General features: G+C 38.6%; 1 protein-coding gene across 1 annotated transcript in view; it reads left to right on the top strand.

Annotated features, from left to right (window-relative positions):
• Cntn3 (contactin 3) overlaps positions 1-22,480 on the top strand; it is a 212,956-nt gene that overhangs the window by 54,701 nt on the left and 135,775 nt on the right. The window contains exon 4 of the mRNA XM_026392682.2: positions 19,141-19,236. Within this exon, the coding sequence (XP_026248467.2) occupies positions 19,141-19,236 (96 nt within the window). The remainder of the gene's footprint in view (positions 1-19,140; positions 19,237-22,480) is intronic.

The raw sequence follows: 22,480 nt of genomic DNA, 5'->3' as shown, positions 1-22,480 counted from the left end.
TGAAGTACCAAAGTGGGGGTTCTGCTAGGACTAATGGATCCATGCGTCACCTACTATCGTGTATAATGCATTTCTGAAGTACAAAATTGCACTCTTGTCTTTGCTTATTTTGGATCTTGGAAATAACTTATAAGGGAAACAAGTGGTAGGACTCTGTGTGTGTTTGCTTAGCTCGAGAAACAGAGGCAACTGCATATTCACAAGTATACTGATAGTGATGTTTCCATGGCAACTGCAGGCTATCATAATATTTATACCCATCTATTTTGCTTTAGTTTATATTAGGAAATGGTGTTTCAATGACAAGATATAATACTTTATTTTCTTAAATATCTTGATAGTAGGTGTTTTTATTTTTTGGTTTGTAGGTTAAATGTTTTTTAAAAGCTTACTTCATGAAAAATAGCAAGAAGTCAAACAAAAATACCATTTCAATTATTCCCTGTAAATCATAAATTACATACATCTGCCTGTTCATAAAATTTTGAAATTGAGATCTGTGACACAGTAGTTCTGACTCAGTGTTAAAGTCGGGGGTATACATATTGTTTTCTTATATTCCACAATTTCATTCTGTGGGAGTCCTGTCTTCTAGCTGTTTGCTTTGTAAGCTTTAAATTAATGTTCAAGAGATCTGCAGCAGAAGAACAGAAACCAAGAACACAGGGTGGTCATCTAAGATATTATTTGTCTCATACCAGTGGATATAAGGTGTGTGTGTGTGTGTGTGTGTGTGTGTGTGTGTGTGTAGGTTAAGGTAGGATTGTAAACAAATGAAATCTCTCATTGAAATTACCTAATAATTCATCTTTCAACACAAAATTCTGTTCTGTGTGTTTCAGAAAAAAATGTTTATGGTCTTATGAGGCTTATATTCTAGTGGTGGAAGTGGGTACTAAGTTAATAATTAATAAGTACCTCATGTAATACTGTGCAATGACTTGGAAGAAACTTGAAGATACACAGGGCTGTAGAAGTGATGGGAACCCACTACACTGAAGTATGTTGCTTATGTTCTGGAAGGTCTTTCATTGACCATTGTCCTGGCTCTTTAGATCAAATCAAGGTGGCGGCGGGGGGGGGGGGGCATGTATTAACCCTAGTTGTTGAGAAAGGAAACTGTTCACCAGGAGACAGGAAACCAGCTGGCCAGATTCAGGAGGGCAAGATGCATGCCTGTCACTCACCCTGTGGGCACTTGCAAGACTTGTTGAACGGCAACTGTGTGATGGAAAGAAGCACACCCACATGTAACCTGACAGTAGGACCAGTACCATCCGTTCACTCCTTCTTAGGTAAAGTTTCCAAGACGGTAAAGGAGGCAGAAGTGTATACCTTGATCCATGTTGGTGATGCTTCTTCCCCACCTTAGAAGTCAGAGAATGTTCTGTCTGCCTGACTCTCCAACTACCAGGAGGGTGACATTAGCAAGATCTTCCCTCTCTTGCCCCTGATTGGATCAGGTAAAGGTAGGGAATAACAATATCTAGATTGTCTTTCTCACAGTATTCCTTTTTTGAGTATCATAAGATAATGTGTGCAATTCTAGGTGCTCGTTGTACACTGATGTCATTATTGATGCTTTAAAATGTCATCCTATTTTGCTTCAATTAGGGAAGTCTTCTCTTTCAGATTGTTCATAAAATAATCTTCGCTGTACCTCTCCCTCTTATTTCAATGAAATTTGGGGATGAAATGATCATATAATTAAAGTGAAAAGCATGTCTAATTGGGTTATCCTCCTGAAATAAGGAGCTTTTTCAACATCAGCCTATAGCATTGCTCACCACCTGTGAGCTGTGCCATTAGTGTGGAAAAGTGCTGTAAGAGTGAAGCATTGGGGGCTGGGGATGTGGCTCAAGCAGTAGCACGCTCCCCTGGCATGCGTGCGGCCCGGGTTCGATCCTCAGCACCACATACCAACAAAGATGTTGTGTCCGGCGAGAACTAAAAAATAAATATTAAAAAATTCTCTCTCTCTCTCTCTCTCTCTCTCTCTCTCTCTCTCTCTCTCTCTCTCTCTCCTCTCTCACTCTCTCTTAAAAAAAAAGAGTGAAGCATTAAAAAAGAAAAAAGAACTGCCTGTTGGCAAGTCAGGGGAGGGTAAAGGTTCTGTGTTTGACTATTTTTTTGTGCAGAGTTAGGGGAATTACCAAATTTTGATAATTTATTTTTAGTTTCATTATTTCTGTGATGGATTGAAGTAAAGTTCTACTCTGCTGTCTTCTAGCCATTTGCTAAACTCACGTGTGAATGACAGGCAGCTCTTCCATGGAATTTCTATAGGTCTCAGTGACTGAGACCCTCAGCCAACCACAGATGGACAACATCACATCAGGAGCTTTAAAACTTGCTTCACATTTTGAATTCAACAAACACTATTTAGCAACTAGTGTACTTATTGCAGGAGAGAAGGAATAGAAATTATGGTGCTCTTGGCAAGAGAGAGATGTGCTGTTAAAACATAAGAGGATCAGCACAGATAAACTGGTGTTGCTTGTTATGGTTTTGATGTCAGATGACCACCAAAGACTCCTCCTGTGTGAGACAGTTCATAGGTGACCTGATTGGGTTCTGACAGCCTTAGCTTAATCCACTTGAATGGATTAACCAGGTGGTAAAGTAAGCAGGTAGGGAATGGCTGGAGGAGGTAGGTCACAGGGACATGCCTTTAGGGTTTATGTTTTGTCCTTGGCAAGCTGAGCTTTCTCTCTCTTGGTCTCCTGGTGGCCATATTCTGAGCTGTTTTGTTCCATGACACACTTCTCTGCCATGATATTCTCCCTCATCTTGGGCCCAGAGCTATGGAGTTGGCTATCTGTGGACCCAGACCTCTGAAACCATGAACCCCAAATAAACTTTTCTGCCTCTCACTATTTCTGTCTGATCTTTTGGTCACAGTGATGGAAAAGCTGAGTAAAACATTGTTGCAGACTTCAAAGGAGAAAAATAGATTTATTTAGCTGGACTTGAATGACAAATCTGGATAGATGTGACTAGTAGGAGATGCTAGGCTTATTGCTGCCTGGACAGGTGAAGCTGCCTGCTAAAATTTAATGATCATCAAATGTATTCCAAGAATTTTGCATTTATTTTCTCATTTAATTCTCTCCGCCAGCTTCCAACACTGGTTAAAATGTCTGCATCATTTCAATAAAAACCTGATAGAAAGAGTCTGAGAAATTTGTATAAAATGATAAAACTAGAGTTCATGGTGGATCTTACCACTGACTGCTGTCTAACTTCAAATCCTTTGATCAAGGCATCATCAAAAGCCATTTTAATCTAGTCTAGTAAAAAGCTTTTTAAAGATATCTGAGAACATAATTAAGATAACTGCACTGAAATGGTATGATTGGTTCCCACTTCAGAATACTGTCATTTTATATGACTTCTTTATTTCTGAAATGGCAAGCAGTTGTTACTAAGTGAAAGGGCAAAGTAATCTCTGAAGAACCAGTCTTTACAACTTCTCTTAGTATCCTACTGTGTGATTACAGAACTGGGATCCGTTTTGGAAACATGACTTTCTTCAAAAGTCTGTAAAATGCAGCTGTCTTCAAAACGTTTTGTGCAAGAATACTGTTTTTCTTTTTCCTGTTGCCCACTAAAATTAAACTGACTTTTATTTTATTTTACTTTATTTTTTTTATTTGTTGATACTGGGAATTTACCCTAGGGCCACTTTAAGACTGAGCCATATCTTCCTGCCTTAGGCTCCTGAATTGCTGGGATTATAGGCATATGCCACTAACTTTTAAAATGTAGCTTTCACTGAGATTTTATGAATTACTGCAAACATTACCTGTGCCTGGAGATCTTTGTTTAAAAGAAATGGAAAATGGTTCCCACTTTTGCCAAGAAAAATGGAGGAAAAAGGTGGTTTTGCTAACAAAACTAGAACTTTTTTGTGTATATGAAGTATGAGAAGAAATATCTCAAATAAAGTGATGATTTATTTTACTATGCATTTTACCTTAACTGTTCATGTTTTAAATTTTGGTATTATAAGAGTAATTAATATCCACAATCCTGATTTATTTTGTGTTTCGTTTTTCTTACAGCAGGCTTATTACAAGAGCAGACCTGCCAAGAGTAACAAATTAAAGTATTGCTCAGTCTCTGATTTGATTTTGTGAGCTAGCATTTACTCTGTGCTGCCGACAGAGGGCTTTCTTATTTGTTGTAATCAGAACCAATAATTAGACTCTTTTTTGAAAAATTCTTTTAAGACAGGGATGATTTTTAATTTTGCTTTGAATATACAACTTTGTGTGTGTGTTTTTTTTGTTTCTGTTTGTTTTTACTCTGCCAAGCATGCTTTCCTGAGTAAGGGTTAGACAGTAGGAGATAATTGTGCTATTTGTATAAACTACACCCATTATGACTTCTCCACAATTTCCAATTATTGTTTTTCTTTGCATTTGAGTGATAATTTAAAAAATATTTCTGATGTCATCTGGGTGCAGAAATAGAATAAATAGAATAAAGGGTTTTTTTGTGGAAAAAATGTTGTTTTCTCTAAGCTTTTATGTTGTATGCTCACTCTATTCCATTTATTTTAACATTAGTTTTAAAGAAAGGAAGGGTGAATTTTCTTCATTGGGTTTTTCAAAAGCCTCTAAATTTGTTTTTATATAAACAGATCCTTTTCTGTTCAAATCTACATTTCATCACCTATTCTAGTATTGCTCTAGTAACTTAATTTCAGTGAGAATGTTAGCAGCATAATAAATACATAATAAATGGAAGCAGAGGGCATGCTAGCTAGAGAGTACCTACCAGAGGTAACTGAGAGTATCCTATTGGGGTGGATAAGCTGATTAGGTTAAGACCAGGGGTACTGAGCAGGCTCAATAGGAGGTCAGCTCAAGTCCACATGAAGAGATGGAGGAGGTCCCTGCCCTCACCCTTAGTGTTGCTGAGCTGAGCAATCTGAAATGCAATTACTATGTGCATGCAGAATGTTCAGAATGTTCTTCCTTCACATAGGAAGATTATTTTTAACTAGACCTTGGAGATAAATATACTCAACCTTAGTTGAGAGAAGAGGAGGCAGGCATAAGCAAAGTGTTAGACTTAGAAACACTCAAGGTGGGAGCCATGCTTTCTCGTGCAAGTACCTAGAACTCCAGTGCCTACTTCATGTGCACAGCTGTTGAGTGGTTGAATGAATGTTAGACAGGAATGCAAAGTTTATCATCTAGGCAGTGGAGTATGAATTTGAATTATTTTTAGCAAGTGTTGAAAACTGAGGATGTATTTTATGACAGACCCTGACCTCAGTTGTGTGGGTTGAAGATAGACGGATGGGATAGGAGATTAAGAAGCAAGGTGGGGAGACCAGCTCAGAGATTTAGTGGCCTGATTGTGTAGTTGTTATGGTTTATAAAGAGGTGTCCCCTGAAAGGTCACGTTCAAGACAATGTAGGCATATTCAGAAGTGACATGATTATATCATGAGAGATAAAACTTAATTGGTGCATTAATTCTTTTGCTGGATAATAATTTGAAAGGACTACCATATTGGATGGTAACTGTATGCAGGTAGGATGTGGCTAAAGGAACTAGGTCATTGGGGACATGACTTTGGGGTTTATGTTTTGTCCCTGGAAAATGAAGTCCCCCTTCTTCCCTGCCCCCTACTCTTTTTCTCTCCTTCCTGGTTGACATGAAGTGAACAACTGTCCTCCCAACAACTGTCCACCATGATGTTCTGCCTCACCTCTAGCCCTGAGCAATGGAGTTGGCCAACCATGCACTGAGACCTTTAATGTGAGCCCCAAATAAACTTTTTGTCCTCTAAGTTGTTCTTGTCAGGAATTTTGGTAATAGCAATGAAAAGCTGATTAACACAATAGTATAAACACAAGAAATGCTGAGTGTGAGTTGGCTCCACCACTAACTGGATCAACTCCCTCAAATTCTGTAAGATCTTCTAGCCACAGTGCTCTTGGAAAATGGAAAAACAATACCTTTATAATAGAGCTTTTTTGAAAATTAGGTAAGATAAATTCTAAATAATTTGACCAGAATGCCTAGGAAATCCAACTATCTATTATTCCTTCACATACTCATTTTGTTCATGCTGAAGAAGTATATTCTCATGAATAACCAGGAATGCTAAGTTATAAAAGGTGAACTGGGGCCATATGCTTAATACATGCTGAATGAAATAATTCTTGTAAAATTATTATAGTAATAGTAAGAAATTAGGAAAGGGAAAAAGGAGGCTGGAATTTGCAGAACAATTAACAGGATCAAATTTAATTCACTGAGTGAATGTAGGAAACAAGTGACAAATTGGACATAGTATTCTTGGAGAAAATAGCAGAAAGATGTAAATTAGAAGAATAATTGAATTACAGGGGTCACTGTGGACAACCAAACTGAACTCCTGAATGTGAGATGCCAATTAGGCATTCCAAGAATGTCTAGAAGGATTCAGAAAATGCATGTTATAAATTAAAATTTTAATGGATACATCATTGACAGGGACATGGTAGTAGAATTTTGTGCTTGGTGAAGTTTCAAGAAAAATGTAAGGAAAAATAATAGCAACTTTTACTTTTTGAGCATGTATATAGTAAGTATTATTTTACATAATTTGCATAAATTATTTCTTCCTCACAATAATAGCAGAAATAATTGATATTATTATACTTAATTTAGAGGTAGGGAGAACTGTAGATCAACAAGTGAAGTTGTCTGCCCTGGATCAAATAGCTGAAGAGTGTCAGATTGGGATTATAACTCTTGTCTGACTCCAGAGGACAGACTGGAGTTCAAGTCAAGTTAACAAGTTGAAGGAAATAGAGACAATCATGTATCTGGGCTTGGGATGCAGAAGAAAAGCTGAGTATGAAGATCATTGGAAGGTATGTTATGTTTTTACCATGGAATAATTTGTGCCTATATAAAAATTGGGAAAAAGAGCAGGGCACAATGGCATGAGCCTTTAGTCCTAGCTACTCACGAGGCTAAGGCTCAAGTTTTGCTCAGACCTGGGAGCTCTGGGCCATCCTGAGTAACGTTTGGAGACTCAGTCTCAGAAAACAAAACAAAATGATGTGAAGGAGAAGTGAAAGATTGTAAACAGAGTTGTGAAACCAGAAACTCAAAGGAGCAAAGAACCTCTACTCCCATCATGAGGGATGCATCCTCCATCTTGCCCTTGAACACTTGCTTCTTTTTTCAAGAGACTTTCAGATCTGCCATGCTAAGAATCCTTTCTGAGAAATCCCTGTGAAGTTCAGAGGGCAGGTATTATCCCCACTTTATAGATGAAAAGCAGAGTGTTCAGGTGACATGTCTCCCATCATGAAGATCTGTGTCATCTCAGCTTAAGGCAGAGAGTCCCTGTTACCATTGCTGCGTTCCTTTCCTATGCCTCACTAAAGGTAGCCAGCTTGCAACACAGACCGAATGGCTGACCTTTGGCAGGAAGACCTGCCATGGAGAACCCCAAGAAAATGAGATAATGGATGCACAGACAATTGAACTCATTTCAAACATCCATTGATGACGTGCCAAGGAGTAAACAATAGTCTAGAGATATGCAGATGACAATGATATCTGACCCATGAAAGTGATATCCCCAGGTGGGAACATATGAAAATGTAGAAAGTACAGTGGTGAAAGAATGAAGGTGTCAAGGATTTCAAGGAAGGATGTGGCCAAACTGGTTTTGAAGATGCGTGAAAGTGTTCTATGTCCACGAAGGATCAGGAACACCATGTGCATAATGTGTAATTGAACTCATCTATTGTGTTTGGGGAAACCCAAGTTGTTAGTTGCTGCTTCTATTTATGTGGCTGACAGAGGTTCAGGAGCAATGGAATTGCACCACATTCTTACTCTGCTACCAAAAAATACTTTAGACTGTGTAATTCATAAACCCCATGGGTTTACTTCTTGTGAATCTGTAGGCTATGATGTCCAAGATGTAACATCTGCAGACTTAGTGCCTGCTAAGGGCTCACTCTCTTCTTCAAAGATGGTGCCTTCTCACAGTGGCCTCCCATGATGGTAAACAGACCTCTTAATCTGTTTTATAAGGGCACTAATCCCACCATGGGGGTTCCACTAATCTTAATCCATTGTGACATAATCACTCACCAGATGTCATTGGGGATTCAGTTTCAACAAATGAATTTTGAGTGGACACGAAACAGGGTTCACAGGATATGGAGCTGAAGCTTAGCTGCGGAACTCCTGTGTACAAAGGTCTTGTAGGATATGCTGCTTAGAGTTCATGCCTTCTGCTGAAGTTTCTGGAGTTATATTTAAATGGAGAAACCATGCTAAGTGAAGTGAGCCAGACTCAGAACATCAAGGGTTGAATGTTTTCTCTCACATATGGAAGCTAGAGTAAAATAAGGGAAAAATGGAGGTGGGGTGATCGGATGTCATGAAGATGTAGGGAAGATCAGTGGAGCACAAAGTGATCAAGAGGGAAGGAGGTAGGATGGGGAAGAGAGGAAAATGCAGAAGGAATTTAAGAAAATCCCTCTGGGCATGTGCAAATATACCATCATGAATTCCACCTCTGTGTATGTGTACAAAACGACAATCAAAAACAAACCAAGAGTGAAAAAAGATCAGTATAGAGGAAGGAGAAGGAAAAGGGAGGGAAAGGGGAGTGGCATGGAACAGGAAGTAAATCAAACTTCAGGCAAGTGTGAATTTGTCAAAATGAACCCAACTACTGTATAAACTATAATGATCCTTGGCGGGTGGGCAACCCAAATCAAACCAAAACAACAACAACAACAACAAAACAGCATTCCCTAAGGATGTTGATATCTTCTTTGACACTTTTCTATTTCCTAAATAATCTTAGGCTTATAACAACTGGTAGTATTTTGCATTTTAATTGAAAAGGTAGCACTTCACCTTAAAAGATCAAACATGATTATATTGGACAAGAAATTAGGAAATATTTTAGTCTGTGCTTAGAGACTTACAGTATACATCCTTTGTAAAACTTCTAAAAAGGCCAGCTCCTAAGTTCAAAAAAAAATTGTTGCGGTAGACATTTTTGGTGATCCAGTGCAGGTATATGTTTCCATGCATGTTAACGTGGGAAAAAAATCAGGAGGTTATGAGAGAATTATTGCCTCCCATGAAAACCTTCTGCTGTTGGTGTCTGTCGGTGACCTGTCTATAAATATTCTAAGACTCGAAACTCCATCTTTCAAGTAAGATTCTTAAAACTTCTTTAGGGAAGCTGCGCTGAGGATTGAACCTAGGACATCCCAACACTGTCAGAAGATACTAAGAAAGCTTGTGGTCAGTGAACTGGGTTTGTTTCCTTTTGCAGAAGGCATACTTTAATAAGGTTGGTTAACTAATTGAAAATTTTACCCCTAGTTATAAGACTGAATCATTACCAGAGATTATTTTTCATTTGTAGCATCTGATACTAGAGAGATGGAGGTGAACACTTTACATTACAGACCTGATTTTATTGATTTTAGGAGGTGTTGATTGAGAGTTTCTTTGAGCTTTTACATGGCCATGCCAAGCTATTGAATTAATGGAAGTGACCTGTTTCTTTCTAAGGTAATCTTATCGTTGACACTGCTTGGGTAATGATTTAACTACCAATCCTTAAGAATATCAACATTAAAGACATTTAAGGCCTTACATATGGAAGACCATGACATCGCCTATATCTGTGTTTGGCTTATCACAACTGAGTAATATTTTGCATTTTAATTGAAAAGGTAGCATTTCACCTTAAAAGATCAAACACGATTGTATTGGACAAGAAGTAAAACCCACATGTAATTTTCAGTGCTAATGATTCCATTAGCTCTTCATTCTCTGATTGTAGGTGATCACTAGGTATTTTCAGAAAGAGGTCTACATTTTAAAATTTTAATTGGTGCATTTAGTCTTCTGGCTGCAATTTCTGGCATATGGTCACTTTTATGTTTCATTTTAATCCTTTTAGGTGGAAAATGTTTGTTTTACTATGTAGTCTCTTATTACCAGATTTCTAAAACATTTATGTGCCAGTTGCAAATATAGCCTTGGCCAGGGCTTCCCATCAAATGCTCCACACCAAAGAAGAATTTCATCAATTATGTTTAGAACACTTTATAGTATCCCTCCCACTTTTTCAGACCTTATCAGAGCCTACTTTCTACTAAGGTGACTGTTTTTCTGTTTAAAGAAATTTATTTAGGGGCTGGGATTGTGGCTCAGCGGTAGAGCGCTCGTCTAGCATGTGTGAGGCCCTGGGTTCAATCCTCAGCATGACATAAAAATAAATAAACAAAATAAGGTATTGTGTCCAACTACTTCTAAAAAATAAATATTTTTTTTTAAAAAAGAAACTTATTAAGCTTGGCTTAACCCGGGTTTCCCAAAACTTACTTGTTGGGAAATAATACCCACTTTTGTGGCTATTTTAATTCAGAGTTATACTTGCTCCCATAGCCTTTGTCTGCCTAGAATGACCCACAGGAGAAACCAACACTGATGAGATGTAGAAATTGGACCCCAAAGTGAGCGTGTGAATGTCAGATGACTGCGGACCGGCATGTCACCTTCTTTCTCCATTTGCCCTGGGGGACCCCTGTGGTCTTGCTCCCTTTGGGGTGGGGAGCACAACCTGAAAGTACAGGGCTTGAGTGGGCATTGGAAATCTGGCCCAATATTGGAAATGCACAGATTCAGGTACAGGCTTATTATATCTTGAAACCATGTTGTGAGTCTTCAGAGGGCTGCCATCAGAGGTGGTACCCTTGCCTCAGGGTGCTGCTCAACCCTCTGGCGGCTGCTTGGCAGACACTGTTCGCTTCTTGTGCGGGGACCTTCAAGCTGTTTTAGAGAAGCACAGCCCAGCCCAGCTGATGGACAGAAAGAGAATCCCGGGAGCTACCCGCAGCCTGGAGGTGGTGTAGGGCAAGAGAAAAGAAAGTGAAAGGAAATATGTAGAGGGGAACTTGTCTGTGTTTGCTCAGTTTCCACGTCCTCGTGTGTGTATTTAGTTCCATGTAGTTTTACCAACTGTGTGGAAGCGTGTCTCCGGAGTCACCGTCAAGGTGGAGAGCCGCTGCATTCTCACAAGGCTCCCTCCTGTGCCCTTTGATAACTGCTCCACGTCCTGCCTCCACCTTCCCTGAACACTGGCAACTGAGGGATTCTACAGATATCGACTTACAAAATTTCAGAAATAGAAGACAGATGAGCAGTTGTTAATCTTTCTCTTTGTTCCAGGAGGTGGAGTGTATCGATATTTCATTGCTTTTTATTACTGACTAGTAATCTACTAGCTACTAATCTCTCTGATCATTACAAAGATCGACTGTGTCAGTAGCTCATTCCTTTTTAATTACTGAATAATATTCCCTGGTGTGCAGGCACCTCTGTTTGGTCATTCATCCATTGAAGGACATCTGGGTTGTTACTGCGAATACTACAAATAAAGACATGTGGATGTTTGTGTATAGGTTCTCAGATGGAAATGTAATTTTCATTTCCCTGGGATAAATTCCCAAATATGCACTTTCTGGGTCCTTTGGTGGTTGTGTCATTACTTCTTTAAGAAATTTCCAAATTGGTTTACAGAGTACCTCTAGCATTTACCCTCACATTAGCCACATCTGAATTGCTCACTTTATCCCCATCTTCTGCAGGACTTGGTAATGTCACTGTTTTTAACTTGAGCTGTATGGGGAGGTGCACAGTTATAATACATTATGGTTTTAGTTTGTATTTCCCTGATGCCTGACAACATTGGGAATCTTCATACACGTGTGTCCTCTACAGTGAAATATCTGTTCACATCTTTTGCTCATTTTCTAATTGTGTAGAATGTTTTACACGGTTGAGTTTTTTTAAATCAACCTTTTATTGGTACATTGTAATTATACATAATATGGGGCTTCATTGTGATATCTTCATACTTGCACATACTATAATTTGTTCAGTTTTCCCCCTAGAGCCTCTCTTTTCCCTTCTCTCTTCCCTCCTCTTCCCTCCCCCCATTCCTCTCCCCTTTTCCTCTACAGATTTTCTTCCTATTTTCAAAGACATATCCTTTTATGTAACAGAGGCCTGTAGTATTTTTGAAAGCATTTGAATGACTCTGAATTCTTTTTCCTTTATTTTAAGACTACTTTACATGACATATATTGGTTCTATTTTAAGACTTATTTACTTGAAAGATTAGGTATCTTATTTCTTCACATGGAAAACATTCATGGAGACCTGATACGCATGTGTGAGATAAAACCTGTAGCAGTAGCACATTTTTGTTTTGTTCTGTATAGAAACATGAAAAATGCAATAAGGAGTTGTCAAACAGAGCTGTTAATATAGTGGAGTCTTTGATGATAAGATGATGTGACATTTTATACAAATATGAAAACCAACAGGCTGTTCCTTATCCATGAACATTGTGCATTGAGGAGGATACATCATACGGTATTAAAACATGTGACATCTGAAAATTGCTAGGAACATTTTCAAAACGTATTTCCTGAGATCAAAATACCTCAAAGGATGTACCATGCTGCCTTAGCACGCAGAGTGCTTTGAAACGAAGGACATTGGAAGGGCCTCAGAAACAGGGTCTCTCAAACCTTCTTTTGACGTCCTGTCTCCTGCCCCATTTTTGTCCCCTGAAGTGAGTCAAAGAAACCACAATTCCTCTTCCCCAAGGCTGTGCATGTGAATTAGAAGTCCTCTCCCCCAAACCAGCCATGAAACCTAGAGTTGCTACTCTCTCACCTTCTCCTTGGGACCCTCATTTTAGGGAGACTTTCCCCAAAACCAGGGAGAAATTTTGTTACATGGAGAGACCAAGGAATATCAAAAACAAACAAACAAACAAAATGAAAAACCAGGCCTTGATGGATCTCCCGAGTTTATTACCTTTTTAAAAAAATTTTTACTTTTTAGTTGTAGTTGAATACAATATCTTTTATCTATTTATTTATTTATTTATTTATTTATTTATTTATTTATTTTTGTGTGCCTGGTGCTGAGGATTGAACCCAGGGCCTTGCACATAATAGGTGAGCGCTCTACCGCTGAGCCACAGCCCCAGACCCGAGTTTATTAACTTTTGATAATGCCACTTTTATCCAGTCATTTCTACATGGCTGTCCATTTTTCATTGAACCTAAGAGTAAAGTACGTAGTTCTCTCTGGGGATTTATGTCTCTATGTAATGTTTTTATTAGTGTATCATCAGAATATGTAGTATACATATGTGTTGTTTCATTTTTACATTATCATGATTGCATGAAATAAAATCTGGGATGGCATTAAATTAAAAGCCACACAACAAAGAAAAAGAAAGTAAAGGGAGCCTACAGGAATGGAGAAGGTCTTCACCAGCTGCTTCTCTGACGGGGAATTAATATTGAGAATATACAAGGAACTCAAAAACTTAGCACCAAAAAGAAAAAGGACTCCAATCAATATATAGGCAAAAGAATTAAGGAGACACTTCTCAAAAGAAAGGATGCAAATTGGCTAACAAATATATAAAAAATAAATGCTCAATATGTCTATCCATCAGGGAAATATAAGTCAAAACTACATTGAGATTTCATCTCACTCTAGTTAGAAGGACAGTTATTAAGAATATAAATAATAAATGCTGGCAAAGATGTGAAAGGAAATGTACACTCATACATTGTTGATAGGACTACCAAAACCACTTTAGAAAACAGTATGGAGGTTCCTTAAAAGACTGGAAATAGTCACCATGTGACCCCGCTGTCTCCCTCCTTGGCAATTATCCATAAGAATTGAAGTCACTACACTATAGCAACACAGCTGCATCAATGTTTATAATAGCACAATTCACAAAAGCAAAGCCATGGAACCAGCTCAGGTTGCCTACAGGTAGATGAATGGATTAAGGAAATGTGGTTTATATTCACAATAGAGTCTTACTCAGCCATAACAAAAGAAAGTGAAATTGTGGCATTTGCTGGGGTGTGAAGGGAACTGGAGAACATTATGGTAAGTGAAATAAGACAGACTCAGAGACTCAAAGGGCAAACGTTTTCTGTCACATGCGGAAGCTAGACCAAAATAAGGGAAAAAATGCGGTGGGGCGATTCCCTGAATATAGAAGGGTTATCAGTAGAGTAGAGGAAGAGAATTGAGGGGAAGGAAGGATGGATGGAAAAAGGGAGGAACCCTGGAATGGAACTAATGAGATTATGCTACGTGCATCTATGACCATGCCATGGTGGGTTTCACTATGGAGTTTTGAGAGGCCTCACTTATTTTAGATATTCTTTCTTTATTGAACAGCTGTTTTTTAAACATTTTCTCCCAATCTGTAGCTTGCTTTTCATCCTCTTCATGTGGAGTTTCACTAAGCAAAAGCCTTTAGTTTTGTTGAGATCCAGTTTACTAATTTTTGTTTTTGTAAGCCGTCATTTGGTGTCACATTGAAAAACTCTACCAGTTTCTAAATGCCAAAGACGTTCTATATTATTCTCTAAAATCCTGTAAAAGTTCTGTGCTTCCATATTTTACATTGTGGTTCATGATCAATATTGAGTTAATTTGTGTTTCTAAGTGACATTTAGGTCAAAGTTCATTTTTTTTTTAAACTGCAATTGTGCAATTTCTTCTGTAACTCTTATTGACAGGCTGCCCTTCTATCAAAATTACTTTGTAGCTTTTCAAAAATAAGTTTGACATGTTTGTATAGGTTTATGTCTGCATTTTGTGTCTTGTTGTAAAAATCTACATATCTCTCTGTCTACCAATGCCACCTTGTCTTGATTTCTGTAGCTGTGTGAGAAGCCTTAATGTCAGGTAGAGTGGGTCTTTCCACTGCATTCTTCCGAGTCAGGATACTTTTTAGCTACTATAGTTTCTATGGCATTTACTTTTTACAAATTAATCTCATAATGAGCTTGTGTGTGTACAAAATACGTTTTTAAAAAAGCAACTTGCTTGGATTTTAATAGGAATTACATTAAAGCATGTCTAACTTGAGGTGACTTGGCAGCTATGCAGAGTTTAATAATCTATAAATATGTCTTTCCACATCTGTTGTAGTCAGCTTGTACATCACTGTGACCAAAATACTTTACGAGAGAGACACAGAGAGGAGCCCAAAGGATGAAGTACCCTTCCAGGGCACACCCGCAGTAACCCACCTCCTCCCACTGCACCCCACCTGCCTACAGTCACCCCAGTCAGTCCCTTCAAACCAAGATGGATTGATGAGGTCACAGCACTCCCAGTTCAATCATTTTACCTACAAACAATTCTGCATGAATACAGGAGCACCTCAAATCAAAACGATGACAATTTGTTTAGTCCTCTGTGGTGGTGGTGGTGGTGGTGTGTTTTTTCCTTTCTTTTTATCAGCATAATGTCCATTTTAGTATGACGATCCTTTACTTGCTTTATTATTTGCATAAATCAGTATTTTACTTAGAACAAGTGTGTTTTTGAATTTTTAACTTTGATTTCTGAATATTCATTGTGAACATATAGAAATTATATATCCTTTGATTTACTTAACTATGAGGTGTTTTTTTTTTTTTTTCTCAAATTTCTTCAGGTTTTCTCTTTAGACCATCATGCCAACTTAGATAAGAGTAGTTTAATTCTTTCCAAGCTACATGCTTCCTGCCCCACGTCCCCTGTTATCGCAGTGGTTATAGCTTCTAAAACTACATGTTGACAAGTGGCCAGAATGGGCATCCTCATTGTTTCTGGTATTAGGAGAAAACTTTTCATTCTTTTGCTATTAAATATGATGATAGTTGTAGTTCTTTGTAGATGCTCTTTATCGAGTTTGTTTTCAAATTCTGCATAATTAGAGTTTTCAGGATAATGGCAGTATTTGCCGTCATTGATAAGGCATGGAGAAAAACATTGAGAAGTTTCTAGCCAGTAAATACCTTTTTCATTTAAATTTTTTATTAGTGCATCGTAGTTAGATGATGTAGAGTTTCTATATACATGGAGTATAATTGACTCCTCTTTTGTCCCTGGTGCTACCCCATTCCCTCATCTCCTCCCTCCCCCAGTTCCCCTTCCTCTACTCTACAGGTCTTCCATCTATTCATTTATTTATAGTTTTTCATGAAATTGTTGCAGAACTCTTTCTGATACAATTCTGTCAAATTTTGACCATTTACAGGTTGATTTTCACTCAAGTTACACATCTAATTTGCCCGTAGGGATGGTTTGAAACTTTTTAGATACTTACTATGTCTTTCCCTCATGGTCCCAGATGTTTCAACAAAAGTGACAAAATCTTCATATACATTGACTAGGACATATGTGTCCCTTTATGTCTCTGCTTTGCACTGAGAAAATACGTGCAAACCACTTATTTGGTGAAGGAAAAGCATCTAGAATGTGTAAAATCCCTCAAAACTAAATAGTGACAATACAAACAAACATGTTATCCAAGTGGAAGGTGAGCACATGATGCAAGTAGCTGTTTGGTAGCAGAGGGTACTTGGCTGGAACACAAGCACATGAACTGATGTTCAGCAGGATCAGCAGCCAAGGAAATACAGGTTAAAACTTGAGTTACCACGGCACTCTCCTTGACACCTTCACCCTCCATTTCCCTGCCAACCTCTGCTCTTCCAAGCATCTTTCACTCCTGGTGAAGTGTCCATCCCTCTGGGAACTGAGCCCCATTGCAGCAGGTGCCATTTAAAATACAGTTCTTGGCTCAAGTCTTCCTCTAGCCAAGCAGGGCTCTCCTTGCAAGGGAGCCCCCGTTGACACCTTGAAAACCTGGCACCCAGTAGGCTGAAGTTCAGCAGGCTCAGTAAAGGCCTGGTTAATAAGTGACCACTTTTCTTTCTGTCCTCAGTGCTCAGCTGGTGCTTAAAAACAGATTGCCCATCTCAGAGGCAATTTCATACATTGCAAAAAATTTGAGGTACAGTCTAATGTACTTAATCTGGATTGACCCTCATATGTCTTAATGGGAAACCACAAAATGATATTTGGTGTGGTTATGGTGCAGCTGATGAGCTTATTAAAATTCATATCTCTGGATTTAACTCCCAGGCACCCTAACTCACTATTTTTGAGTGGTTTTTGGATACTTGCATTTTTAATAAGAATTGTACATAATAATGATGCAGGTGGTCTGTGGACCATGCTTTGAGAAAAATAAGATGTCAGGAGATGCTGCTATATAGAAAAAAACAAATCCACTATAATCACAGTGCTTTGCAGTCAACAAAGCCCTGCTAGGCATGTTGGAACCACTGTAATTAGTTTTCTTTGCCATCCTTGATGTTGATGTCTTATGGGGCTGGCTGTATCAGGTGTCCTAAACAATGTACCTTGGCCTCTCATGTGTCAGTATAGTGTTTAGACCAGTGACAGATCTGTGCCATTCAATATTTGTCCCTAGGCAAAAGATATTTACCTTTTGAGGAAACATTCTTGGTTTATCTAGAACTTTTTTCCCCCCACATTCTATCTGAAATCCGTGATGGCAAACTTTCACAATGTGAAATTCCATAGCAGTAGGCAATGAGGATTTGGGCAGGAAAAAAAAGCAATGAGGATACATATTCAGTTGCAAGAAAAGTAATCTTTGGAAATTAGTTTTTCATGAATAGGCTAGCTTCTTACATGATAAGCTTCCTTAGTTTACCCTTATGGAACATTCTAACAGTCCAAGTCTTCAATTCCAACTCAGTTTTTCTTCATGAGCCTCTGTGTTTTAAGAATGTTGTGTTTCAGTTATAGATTTAAGATGTTTCCATGCTGTGGTGTCATATCACTTCTTCAGGTAATCTCTGATTAAAGTAAATACTCTCCTTGCTTCTTTTCTGGGCACCCATAGGAGTTTTGCTGAATTGCTGTACTCCATGATTATGACCTAGCAATTTAATACTATTTTTTTCCATACCCAATATATTGGAATGCATAGGCCTTCTTATTTCCCTGTGATGTGCTGATTTATGGTGCGTAAGATATTTATAGATCTCCAAATTGTGGTTTTGTCAATTTGGAGATAATTAGTTTGCTTTTTTATGCTCTTCAAAGAAAATTCAAAGTTCTCCAAGTTGTATTCTAAAATGCATGCCGTGCCTTTCTTGGTGTGGCCACCACTTAGGCAGTTCATATCAACCCTTAAGAGCTACGAGTAAATATGTTCTTTCAGAAATTGACAGAGCAGTGGTTCCAATATAGCAAGTGACATCACAGAGTACCTTAACTGTGTAATTTACAAGTATTCTTTTTTTAAATTAGAGTTTGGAGAAATGGTAAAGCTTTCTTCCTTTTTCCCCCATAGACTTAAACTTTTTTAAAATGAGGCAATAGAATTTCTCTCTCTATAATTTAAGATGGAAAGTATGAATCAGTATTTGCTGTCCTGGGTTATCATTGGGAGAAATTCAATGTTTTCTAAAAAATGACCACTGTTAAATAAAAATAGTATTTGCATTTGATTAAAAACTTTATTAAACACTTGAAAAAAATTACTGGGGATAATAAAAAGAGTTCATATTATAACTATAAATAAAAATGATTATGTGGATCAAATTCACTGTTATACTTTGAGTTATTTTCCAGTGAGATATATCTTTCACAAAACCCTCTAGGACATGCAACAGAGAGGGCATGCTCCCCCAACTGAACATTTTAAGATCTCTTTGTAAATAACAATGACAATAGGTAGAATAAAGTTTACCTGAACTGTTTATGATCCAGTATTTCAGGGGACAAATTCAGGAATAATTTGGTCATTGTGACAAGATGAAGCCAAAATTCTTCCTGGCCTGGTGGGTCACTAAGCAGATGTGGAAATCTTAGTCTGTATATTGTTGGGGGAGGATACTTCATTTCTTCCCTTGAATTGTGTTATCATTTTCACCTGTACTTTGCTTTTTGGATAGTGGGCACTGTCTTGATGCTAACCCAGTATGTGAGCTTGATGGCTGTATATTCATATTGAGTTGCTGGTTTCCTAGAAGCCATAATAAAGAAATCAAAATCCTGTTTTTCTTCCTGAAGGCAAATATTCTCCTCTAGAGGCTCCTGAGAAGAGGCTTCAAAATTGTTTTCCAAAAGACAGGAACATTTTGGAATGAAAAATTGAATTTTCTTTTCTTTTTTTCCCTGAAATTCAGTTTTTTTGTTTGTTTGTTTTCGAATCAGATCTTGAAAATTTTAAAACCAAAATGAGAAGTGCAGTGTCAGTGCGCGAAGGCCAGGGCGTCGTCCTTCTCTGCGGGCCCCCGCCACACTCGGGTGGTAAGTAGCGCCCTGCTTCTGCTTTTGTTATTTGCTAAGTTTCAGGGCAAGGCCTGCAGCAGCCACAGTGTTATTGCTTCTGTAAATTACCCTGAGAAACCTGCTAACCCGAGCCTTAGATTCTGTCAACTGAGTAAGAATGTGAGACAGTCTACAAAAGATAGTCCATCTAGAGAAGTTTGTAAACTCAATTTACACATCCTAACAGGCAGGGTCTCAAAGGCATGAGAGATCAAATCCATTTTGATTATACAACAGTGCTGAATAATACTTTATTCTTGCACCATTATTATTATTAGCTTTAGACCATGATACTGATTGAAGTTTTTACTAGCGATCATCCTCCTTCCCTCCCTCACACACATATTCATGCAACAAACACAGAGGATGGCACCAATCACAGAGTATGTGCCCTGCATCTCCGATATCTGTATTATGTACACATAAGTATGATATATGTGTGCACATTCACATAATTTTCATTGGACTGCTAGAACTGCAAATTTTATGCTACATTGGTATAAATTGAAATAACACTGGTCTAAAGGACATTGATATAAATTGAAATGTACTGCTAGAAATTCAGAAGCTAAACAGCATCTCTACCCAGGGTGAAAATGAACTTTAGCACATATGAAAATAATTTAATTAGCTCCCCAGTATGTGCCTGGAGTGCTGGTTTGATTTTCCTCTCCTGCTTACTGTTGTGAACATGGTCACTTGTGGGAACAAAGAGGGCATTATTAATGTATAAATCACTGTTCTCCGAGAAATAAACACATTCTGTTATTGAGAGGATGAGAATCACAGAGAGATGAGTAAGTTAGGGAAGATCATTCTGACCAAAGATGAGACTGAGAAAAACCTTCTTCATGGTGAAGCTTATTCAAGTGGAAGTACTATGGATTTTATTTTATTTTGTTTATTGATTTTGATCTTAAACTCTCCTCCTAATTATACACACATCTCCCATCTTCATTAACTGACCATGTAAAATCTGCGGGTTGGGGCTCAGGTAACAGGATTTCCACCATGTTGGCTGGCATGGGTCTCAGCTTCCCTAGTCCACAATAGTAGTATAGGTTTTTCCAGAATTCTTGAAGGTCCAGAGCAGCTTTAACTTTGAGGTAAGCATAGGGTCTTTTGATGGCAGATAAATGTAACTGGGGTCAAGAAATTGGGGGGTTTACTGGCTCACATAACTGGACTGTCAGGTGGCCTCCAGTAGCTCTGTGTGTATGGTGTACAAAGATCTGTGCCACCTGAAGGACCTGCTGCTGTGCTGTGGGGGACAGTGGGGGGCAGTGATGGCCTACAGCTCTTAGCATACAGAGCCGCTCGCCTGTGGTCACCCCTTCAGCTGGCATCTGGTATCTCAATAAGGGGGATGTGACAGGTAAGCCATTTTTGATTGATGCTAGGAAATTCTGATGGCAAATATTCAATTCACCCCTCCTGTATGATGGCCAGGTCTCTGATGGACCACATCACAATTCAGTTTCTTTGTCTCCTCCATTCTGCTTCTGCATGCTCTCATTCTCAGGTTTCATCATTGATTAAAAGCTTTTCTTCCAAATTCTTTTCAAGCATCTGCTCTTGAGAGTCCAATGTGCTAGATCCAGGGTCCAACCAATCCCACAGACTATTTTTGTTCTCTGCTCTTCTTGGCTCTTCTTTCTCTGTGTTCGATACTTTCTCCTGTGCATTTCTTCTGGAGACAAAGGTGGCATCTGGCTCCTGCAGTCTCTTCCCATCCTTAATACTGATGACCCTAATGAACTAGATGTTTCTCAGTGGCTCCTGAGACTCATCGATTGAGCCTTCTCCATGGGATCATCCATGCAGCTTAGGAACAGATGGGCTCCACCTACTAGTGAGCATTAGAATGAGAAAAAAAAAGCAGTTTCTAGTAGAAAAGAATGATTTTATTATGAGAAAAGAGACAGGGAGATATGTTAGATAGAAATAAAGATGACTAGAGGGACACCTAGAAAGTATCAAAATAATTTAAAATCATATTGATCCAAAGCATCAGAAAATAATAGCTGGATAATCTTTTCCATGGAGAGATTTAGAAAAATTGACCCAATTTAAGCCTCTGGCTGAGTGATCTTAGTTCAGTAAGTTTATGATTGTATATACCCATTGTTACAAAAGGAAGAAGCTTTTGTTGGACTTAGCATGTGCAGAGTGAATAGTGAATGTGTTTTTGAAAAGCTGTTGGATGAATCATGGTGCAAAAGAAGAATCTTTTCTAATGTTACCAAACTGGAAAATGTTGGTCAAGCCCAGCTCTCCTATGTAATGGCATCCTGATTTACCTCTGCCTTTAGAGGTTCCACATGGCTGTCTGTTCACTTTTAAAGCACTTGCATGGGGTGACTGTGGAAGTCTAGTTAGATGATGGATAGAAAAGGAAAGACATCTTCCCAGATGTGGCATATTCACCCTTAAGAACTTGGAACATGCAGGAGAGAACCAGTAGCAAAAGCCAAAAGCATACCTTCCCCCAAGCTAGATTGTACAGGAAAAGTACGAAGGCTTTAGGGGCAGATTTAGATGCAAAAAAAAATGTGATTCTCATTGATCCAATCTCCCTCATGCTGAATGCTCACAATTCGCATCCAAGGTCATTACACATTGTCTTATGAGCAACTGGAGGACAGGCCTATGTCAGCAGTTGCTTTGTACAATTACACAAAGCTCATTTATTACTGGCAGTCAGTAAATATCAATTGAATAGTGAATGCACTCATGAAATGAATAAATGAATCCTCTTTTAGATTTGGACAGTTATAAATGTTTTGTTGAAAATCTACAGGAAACTCCATTTCCCAAGGTATCGGCATCTAGCAACCAAAATGCCCTGGGTGCCAACTGGAAAGGTAAAGGCACATTGAGATCAAAGTGAGTTCTGTCTCTAACAGCTGGAATCGCCTTGCTTCATCCCTGCAAGAATGACTGTGGGACTTTCAGAAGGCAAGGTTTGAGTCAGGTTGGGAGCTCCTGTGGTGGAGTCTCCGGGGTTTATCAATTCAGGCAAGAAACGCTTTCAGAGAGCTCTTGCCTTGCTGGGGTTCACTGGGTTCTCTCCTCACAAACTCCCACAGCCCCTGCAGGACATGCTTTGACTCTTCTGTCTTGGCCATTTTGTGTTATCTTTAGTTACTCCATGTTCCTTGTTTCTCTGTGGTCCTTTCTGTATGGTTAAAAATGTTTCAACTTGTTATTGTGATTCCTAAAG

This window comes from Urocitellus parryii, chromosome 16 (assembly GCF_045843805.1).
Source record: "Urocitellus parryii isolate mUroPar1 chromosome 16, mUroPar1.hap1, whole genome shotgun sequence".
NCBI classification, from domain to species: Eukaryota; Metazoa; Chordata; class Mammalia; order Rodentia; family Sciuridae; genus Urocitellus; species Urocitellus parryii.
The sequence above is the reverse complement of the archived record's forward strand: the minus strand, read 5'-3'. Positions and strand labels throughout refer to the sequence as shown.